General features: G+C 45.7%; 1 protein-coding gene across 4 annotated transcripts; it reads right to left on the bottom strand.

Annotated features, from left to right (window-relative positions):
* Nucleotides 1–547: 547 nt before the first annotated feature.
* LOC147443662 (protein IQ-DOMAIN 3-like) lies at nucleotides 548–7263 on the bottom strand. Of its 4 annotated transcripts, none has more exons than XM_086526469.1 (6): nucleotides 7076–7263; nucleotides 3043–3259; nucleotides 2487–2807; nucleotides 2114–2341; nucleotides 1882–2028; nucleotides 548–1667 (listed from the first exon to the last, which is right to left on the bottom strand). In XM_086526469.1, the coding sequence occupies exons 2-6, from the start codon at nucleotides 3205–3207 to the stop codon at nucleotides 753–755; spliced, it is 1776 nt and encodes a 591-aa protein (XP_086382595.1). In that variant the 5' UTR covers nucleotides 3208–3259; nucleotides 7076–7263; the 3' UTR covers nucleotides 548–752. The 4 variants fall into 4 exon arrangements, with proteins under 4 accessions (XP_086382595.1, XP_086382593.1, XP_086382596.1 ...); XM_086526467.1 differs by lacking the exon at nucleotides 7076–7263 and adding an exon at nucleotides 3430–4196; XM_086526470.1 differs by lacking the exon at nucleotides 7076–7263 and adding an exon at nucleotides 3571–4196.
* Nucleotides 7264–8826: the final 1563 nt, after the last annotated feature.

Raw genomic sequence — 8826 nt, 5'->3', positions numbered from 1 at the left:
TGAAAGCTTTTGGGGCTCTGCTTTTGGGCATCCCTTGTAAGAATAAATACGCCCAAGGGCCTCACTTCTCAGAGGATCTGGACAAAGTTTGAGAGTGAGCACCTGCAGGCTCATTATACTTTGCTCAAAGATTAATATAAAAATAAATACCGAAAGGGGCGCCAGTCTTTGGGGCCAATACCTCCTGGCATGGAACTACGCCCAGGCAGTGTCGTCTTTTGTGAACTGTTTTAAAGTGAATCTCTGTTGTGTCGCGGTAGAATCTTGACTTTGGGTGTCCAAGTTTGTTACAAGCACAGGGTGAATATGCTAGAAAAGGACCCCTTTTCTTTTTACCCTTTAAATTGGCGGTCCCTCATTAAAAGCCTTAAACTTTGATGCAGCGCTGATACAAGAGGGTGGTTTGAATATCCTACGTCTAGGGAAGGAATTTAGTAGTGTTAAGTTTACAAAAATAAAGGATAAAATCATTCACAGTGATGACTCCAACATTTTGTACTAAGAGAGTGCATTCACAAAATGTCATGAAGCCATCAATAATCTTGCATCAGGGCCAAGAAGAATGATCACATAATTGATCCTCAGATGATGTAATGATGCAACCTTCCACTTCAAATTATAAAACAACTCTATGTTATGGATTTCTTCGAAAAGGAGAGAGGGATTGAGGAAGGATGCGTTTTGTACAAGCCAGAGAGAGAGAGAGAGAGAGAGAGAGAGAGAGAGAGAGAGAGAGAGAGAGGCAGGCAAAATCAGTGGGCAAGAGTTTCCAGGTTTCCACTAAGGCTGCTTGTGGTGATATTGTTAGCCGGCACATAGCAGCTCTTCATGCTGGGGCTCCTCTCTATGGGCTTCTTGTTGAGCACTAAGGCTGTAGAAGCAACACCCAACTCTTCTTTTGCACAAACACTGTCAGTGTTAATGTAGGGAAATGAAAGCCTCTTCCTAGCAAACATCACATTGCTTAGCTGCTCTCTCTCAGGGGTTTCCCCACCCCTCCTCTGCTTGGGGCTGCTCAGTGACCTCACCTTCGCGCGAGCAGATTGTGTGGCCGCCATGTAGTTGGGTATTGATGGGGAGCTAACCAGGCTGTCGTCGTCTCTTACAGACGACCCTGCCATGCTACTTCTCCTGTTATGAAAGTTGAACCTTGCACCTGCGGCTGAGTACATGCTTTGAGCACTTCTTGATGTGGACATACCGCTACCGCCTTCCTCCGGCAACCGAGGGCTAGCAAGACGGACTTTCACACTGATCGGTCTTTGAGTGGTGGTCGCTGTAGATAGGCTCATTGACGAGGGAGTCGTCGTACCGTTGCCTACCCCCTTGATAGCTCCATTCATCAGATCTTTTGGCGTGGAAGGCTTCTTCTTTGGTGTTAGTTCCATACTTGCATTTTGCATGCTGGTGTTGCCGCTAGGAATGGTCATTTTGGTGTTGGGGGCGTGGAAGGGCTTGCTGATGTTGGCACTCGCACTTTTGATTGCTATTTCATTCTCCATGGAGTTGATGATCCCCAATGTCTCTTTCTCAAACATGCGTGCTTCCCATGGTCTGGCTGCCATCCACCGCTCGAGCCAGCTCCAACCCCAGCGTGGCTTGTCTATAGAGTCCGTGATGTCAATGTACAATTTGGGGCTGCAATCTCGAGGAGGTGACCGCCATAACTGAGAACATCGAAGATGGCTTATCAATGTTAATCTTCTGAATGTCAAGGAAAATGGCCAACTTAAAGTGAAATATCAGGTCATTTAGGAAGTGCATCCATGGATAGTTGCTATGTGGCTGGCTGCTTCCCAAGCTAATTTGTGGGGGTTATTCATTGTTTTGAAGCTCGGATGTGGCACACAGCTATACAAAAGCTCAGAAAGCAGTGTTTACCTGATGTGAGAATGCATACGCCAAAGCTCGTTCTCGCTTCCAAGCCGCTTCCTGTTTGAGAAACTTTTTGGCTTCCGCTTCTTCCATGGAACACAGGCTGTCATTCCACTCAAGCATGTCTTGGCCATCATCAGGGCCATCATCAGGCTGAAAATTTTGAGGCAAGTCTTTACACATGTTAAGCCTGCCTTTAACAATGTAATGTCAAAAACCTTATTCATGGGGTACTCACATTGGATTTTTGTGTGAGCATCTCTTGTTGTCTTCTCTGCCAAATCTGCTTTTGCACAGCTTGCCCTTCCTCGGACATTCGAACACGCCTCGCTCGAACACGTGCCTGGACTCTCACAAGTGCTTGCATACATCGCAGAGTGAGAGTTGCTTGTCTTCGGACCGTTTGACCTCTTACCAAAGCTTGAAGTCTGACAAGACCTCGTAATGCCCGTAGAGCCCTTCGTGCCTTCACAAATGAGCAATGGGGAAATTAGATGGAAAAGCCTGGCATGCTTGGTTATAATCTGGAATTATCTAGCATCTTTAACCCTACAGGTCGAGGTTGCACACATTTTCCCTAATTGGACTTGATGCATCCATTGCATACGTACAAGGTATCCTCGAAATGCAGTTTGAATTTTGACTGCCGCCCAATCTTCACTGCATATGCTGCTGTCGTATGACGATGGCCGCCCAGCTTGCATGTTTCCAGTTAAGCGCACAACTTCTGCTGCAGCATGTGCGGCAGCCACAGCAGCTTCTGCTGCTGCGGCGGTCGCAGCTGCAATGGCACGTGCATGCCTGTTTTGCTTCTGTTCCACTTGAATCCAGTTCTTCTCTGGCAGAACCTCGGATTTCCCTTGCTGATTTGCTGAGTCTACGCGCGATGATTTTCCGAAACTCCAGCGTCGCTTCTCCTTAACATGCTTGGTCTGCAATGTGGTAACCCTAGCAATGATTATAATGCCGCTCACGAAAATGAAAATGCCGCTTGGCTTTTTCTCAAAAGATGGTAAATGCAGATCATATTAAGTGTTTCTCCTCCAAGGCATGAAGTACCAAAGTGAACTTGGCGCGTACGAGTGGTCTTGCTCAAGAGCATGCATCAGATACAAAGTTGAAGAAAACCTGAAGCATGCACAACAGTGGTATAAGTAGAGAACTTGCCTCTTCCTTCTTGCTTGTGCTTTTCAGGGGCTCCGACTGGCTACGTTGCTCGCTGGTGCATGATCTGAAGGCCTTTTCGGAAGAGGACTCGGTCTGGCTAGGCTCTTTGGTGCTTGATCTGAAGGCTTTTTTGACGGCGGACAACCAGTTTCCTTTCTTACCCATGCCTCATTCCAAAATGCAGCACAAATCCAAGCCCACCAGCACTATGTTAAACCTATCAAAAAGAGAAGCACCCAAATCAGTAGCTCAAATGAGGAAATGGTGGTGCATATTTGCATTTACTGTACAAATACATACACATAGGTAATGAACCGAGTACATGACAAAAGTGTAAGCATGCATTAGATAATGCTGAGCTGAGATGTGTTCGCAACATCAACTTACATGGTCTGCGTTTGAGCTCTGGGGGTGGTAGTGAGGAATTTCGCGGCACTTCACATGACAGTTATAGTTGATGAAAAATGTGGGAGATGTATTGCAAGCGACGGCCTACCTTGTGCGTGCAAGGCACTTGTAGGTAATTACCTTTCCCCGCCACATTTCTTTTGTTGGGTTTCTGCCATGCCCATGTCTCCGTCTTTTAAATTTGAGAGAGAGAGAGAGAGAGAGAGCAGAGGGGTGCTTCGTGATCATTGGGCTAAATCGCAAAGTTTCGCTTTTATGCTCCAACAGAATACGACACTTCAGCTCGCATATCGTGCTCAAAGCCCAAAGGTAGCTTGCTCCAATGCTAAGTGAAAGCGTATCGCTGGTCGCTGCGTGTGTGTGTGTGAGAGAGTGAGAGTGTGTGTGTGTGAGAGAGAGAGAGAGAGAGAGAGAGAGAGAGAGATGGTAGGCATGTTCTGAAAAGCACGGATGTGATAGTTGAACCGAAAAAGCTTAACGCTCTCTCGCCCATGTGATATCGTCAGTTGCCCATTTGGACTCTCTCTCTCTCTCTCTCTCTCTCTCTCCCCAATAGTTGCCCACTCACTCACTGGCTGTGCTAACAAATGTGCTCTTCTTTTCATGAACCTTTCAAAGTTCAACCAAAGGCCGTCAAAGAAGTCGGTGGGGCTTAGACCCTTCATATTACATTAGCAAAGACAGATTACGAAAAAGCTGAAGCCATGACAAAAGTCCGTAGGCATTACAGATCATAAGCTGGTAGTGACGACCCCCCTGAGATATGACACCATAACAAACCAAAGGAGAAAGGCAACTAACTATTGTTCCTCTGGAACAATAAGGGGTAGGGAATGGTCCTCAATCGACCATTCCCCATAATCTGTGCGACCACATGGCGACCGGCAGGAGCCGGGAGCCATGGTGGGAGCACAGATTATGGGAATGGTCGATTGAGGACCATTCCCTCCCGTCAAGCGTCCAGGGGAGAGGGGCCACAAAACTGGTCTCTGACTAACACAACTACGAGCAGGTACAGTCGCACACGCTGTCAAGGAGCGATTATGTATGGTGAGGTGTCTTGCAATCATTGGCAATGATTGCCTTGCACAGTATGGGTCCTGCAGATTTTCCGCCAGCTGAGGTGTCAGCAGTTGATCGTTTTTCCTTGCGTTGACATGCCGGCTCTTCATTGGATGCATGGGAGTGGGTTCCGGGTGCTGACCTGGCAATCATCAGACAGTTGCAGGCAAAAATTACGCTCAGTAATGGGCAGTTGATGGACGCTCCAGATTTGCCGCCCCGCGACCCTGGACCTTGACGGGCGAAATCATCAAGAGCTGGAGGCAAAGGAATGCTCTTTGCCTCCTCCTCTCTCTCTCTCTCTCTCTCTTTCACACACACACACACACACACACACATCTCTCTCTCTCTCTCTCTCTCTCTCTCTCTCTCTCTCTGCACGTCGATTTCACTTTCTTATGTGTGTCGCCCTCTTGCTCGCACTCCTCTTTTATTGCACTCTAGCGTTTGGGAAAAATCAATTTCACAAACTTACAAAACCCCCTTTAGGATAGACATTTTTTGCAATTTAACTCTATTTTTTTTAAAATCTTCGAACGTATTTTCTGCTTCTCTCCCTCTCTTCAACCGGCTCAAGGCTAAACTTAGGTACACTTTTCTTGAACATTATTGCACCCTATTGGCTAGGTTTAATATGTGTGTGCGCGTACACACACACACACTTCTCCCTACAGTGCACCATGCTAGCATGCACAATTCCTTTTGCATGCCACACTGAGTCCTCATCTTGTTTTACATCAAATTTAGTGTTTGCAAGAAAACTAATTTTGGCATGCTAGAACGTGCCTCACGCCTCTTTGCCTTGTTTTGGATCCAATAAAAAATAATCGCTCTTCATAAAGCCATTGCAACCGATTCATAAAGGTAGCAAAAACAAATTTCCCATTTTTTTTCTCCAATTTAAAAGTAATAATAAAAACATACCTGGAAATATCTAAGACTTCAACTCTTCAGGATATGCTTAGTGTGTTCTACAAAAATATATTCTAATATTTGCGGCAAAAAAAGGCATTATGACAAAACCTATGCTAATCACAACTCAGAAAATGACATGGTTGACTCAAGTAGGCTATATGAAGGATTGCTTCAAATGTTGTCGATAAGATGGGAAAGTTCTACTTTTGATGGCTTTCACAATTTCCACACCAATATAGATAAAACTCTTAACACTAGACTGGTAACAAGACACTTTTATGTCCTTGCACTGGTCCATCGAGTTTAGAGGCTTATTGTGACCAAGACATCGTAAATTTTACAAATTTCTCAATTTTTTTCATATGCAGTAGTCTTTGAACTATAAGCTCATGAAACGATTTTCCAAAATGAGTGGATCTACTATGGTTTTGGATTTTTTTTTCAAAACCCTGAAAGGACACTTTTCAATTTTTGTAAGCACTACTTTGGTCGGCTCTCTCTCTCTCTCTCTCTCTCTCTCTCTCTCTCTCTCTCTCTCTCACAGTACGTTGAGCGTCGCTTGTGATGCTGGGTAGCAGGCCACATTGGTCGGAGGATTCTGTTGCCGCCACGTGGGCCGCACCCGCGGGGCGGGGCGGATGGGGGGGGGGGGGGGGGGGGGGGGGGGTGTGGGGGGGGCAATCTTTCCCGCTTCATTAATAGTATAGATTGATTGATTTATTTGTTGTGAAGGCTCGTTGGCGGAGAAGACCTTTTAGTAGCTCTTACCTAAGCATGTGTACAACCTCTCTCTCTCTCTCACACACACACACACACACAAAAATGTACAACCTCTCTCTCTCTCTCTCTCTCTCTCTCTCTCACACACACACACACACACACACACACACACACACACACACCCACCCACCCATGAGACTAAGTGACACCCAAATTGAATGTGGGGTGGAGTAATGGGATCAACGGTCGGGGCTGCAGGGCGGGATCTTGAGGCGCACTAAACCTGGCCAGCGGGAAAAACGAGACGTGCCGGCAAAAAGACGAGGCGCATTAAACATGGCTAGTGAGAAAAACGAGGCGCGGCGGGGCAATTTGAACCCGAGACCTGGCCGTCCGGGTTTAGGGACACATAGACTAACCACCTCACTCGCGCATGCATTGTGTACCCACAGCCGCTTTTACAACATTATATTATAAGTTAATATGCATTTTCCAAGCTATCCAGGTTTAATGCCCGTCCAGGTTTAGTTTTTGATTAGACTATTGCGGCTGCGATCTCCTCTGCTTTCGCGCATGAGCCTCTCCGCCTTTGATCCCATTGCCCCCCCCCCCCCCCCCCCCCCCCCCCCCCCCCCCCCCCCCCCCCCCCCCCCCCTCTTTTTAAATATGGGTGTTACTTAGTCCTGAGGCACTCTCTGTGAGAGAGACACACACACACACACACACACACATCAATTTTCTCGTTGGTAGTGGTGATGTGACCCAACTAATCAAGCCAATGGCACCACATCCAAGGCTCTCACCGTTTACATTTATATCCCATACTATTCCCTTACTCGCTTTGCCATTATAAAGACTTTTCCATGACTTATCAAAGAATAGGAGGCGCCGAGTCTAGGATGTCATGGCTACCATATATTATCCTAACCATTTAGACTGTTGTAGGATGGTCCATAGTGCACGATCCAAGCATGAGCTACAACGCATCAACGGGCGTGAATTACTTGGGTGCGTCCCACACGAGAGGGGATTAAAGGTAAAGAAAATATTAATGTGACAATTGATTGTCCAAAAGGGAAAGAGGGACAATGTGAGGAAATCTCTGCAGTTTTGGGTGTAGTTAGTGGAGGGAGGAGGGGGTAATCTATTACAATTAACCCCCTCTGTGTGCGGTACCCTTATAACCATTTATGCCAAAGCTTGTCGTGCTAGTTTCACACATTATGTGTGAGACCTTCATTACAAAGTTCAAATTAGGGTAACGTAGTTGGCTTCTACTAGCATGTGCAACAAAAATGCATGACTTACAACTCAATCTTTGAGTAAGGGTTACCTTGCAATGATCGCTTAACAGACAGACCTTCTTTTGGCTTCTATCACACACAATGTTCGGGAAAAAATCAATTTCTCAACCATACACAATTCCTATCTATCATTTCCTCTTGCTCTAAACCAGCGTTTGTGAATCTTAAAACGACACAATTGTAAGCTGAGACACACTTTTCTTGAACTCTCATCACACATCACACATGGTGTGTGAGACATGTTGTTAAGCTCATATGTACTCATGTACCATTATGCTTGTGAGTAAAGATGCCCCACTATTGTTGACATCATACTTTACATATGTTTTTTGTAACAACAAACATCTATGATTGCTAACATACATACATGCCTACTGTATGTGAAAGTGAGCATTTTCCTCTTCTGCTCTCATGTTTGTGACCAAAAGATTACGGCATTTCGTGCTAACCCAAATTGGTATATCTAGCAAAAACTTAAGAAGCATGATGATGAAGCCACGGGGAGACCATCTTGCTCATATGATTCCCATTTTTTACTCTTGTCACATTCCAATTTGCCTTTGCATCAGAGACCAGCTTGCTTGTGGATTGGGATCGATTCCCCGTTCATAGTCACCATTCATTTTAGCTTTTCATCCCGTAAGGCCTTATTGGTCAAAAAGCATGCCCAAAAGTTGGTCCATACACAATGCAAGGACGCAAGTGCTATAGGACTTTAAACTCCACTTCTAAGGACATCTCTTGGAAAGGATACTAGTTGGCGCCTTACTATGCTACCCACCCCCACACACTTGTATGAAAGTTTAAAGCATGATACCTAGAGACACATATGCTTACGGCTTTCACGTTGTAGACACACACACACACACATCACAAGAAGTTTTGGACAAATTCTCACAACAATTCCCACATTGCGACTTACCTCAACGTCATGAGCTTCTGTGAGGGAGGCATTGCATCCCTGGCTAGGTACGATTGGGGGCAGGGGACCGCCGGCCCGGTGGGGGGGCTGGGGGTCCCCTGCCCCTAATCGTACCTGGCTAGGTATGCGGTGCCTCTCGAGGAGAAGCCCATGATGTTTTGCATTGTATGAAAAACACTAAAAAAGACTCCGTTTTCCGACATGAGAAAATTTCTAAATCTTCTTGTGCATGCATGAAGCTTGGAAGGCTTCAAAGCTAAAGAAATTATCCATTTTTGGCCCAAGTTAGCAAGATGTCATGCAACCTTAGAATTTCATTGGGGGCAGACCCACTCCCTATCTATCTGTGGGTCCTTTGTATATCCCTTTTTCTGTTGAGTAATTTAATCATTCCTCATTTGTTTTAAAAAAAATACAACCTTAGAATTTCATGCTTTCTAGCTAATTAAAACA

Source organism: Adiantum capillus-veneris, chromosome 13, assembly GCF_014529385.1.
Source record: "Adiantum capillus-veneris isolate H3 chromosome 13, ASM1452938v2, whole genome shotgun sequence".
Classification (NCBI taxonomy): Eukaryota; Viridiplantae; Streptophyta; class Polypodiopsida; order Polypodiales; family Pteridaceae; genus Adiantum; species Adiantum capillus-veneris.
Note: the sequence above shows the minus strand (reverse complement) of the source record. Positions and strands in the feature narration are given on the sequence as shown.

Bases quoted from the DNA above. Each gene is read 5' to 3' on its own strand.
- LOC147443662 (XM_086526469.1), bottom strand. From the start codon at position 3,207: ATGGGTAAGAAAGGAAACTGGTTGTCCGCCGTCAAAAAAGCCTTCAGA. The intron at 2,342-2,486 runs GTACGTATGCAA...TCATTTGTGAAG, and splicing joins CTGCATTTCGAGGATACCTT to GCACGAAGGGCTCTACGGGC. The intron at 1,668-1,881 runs GTAAACACTGCT...CGATGTTCTCAG, and splicing joins CGTATGCATTCTCACATCAG to TTATGGCGGTCACCTCCTCG.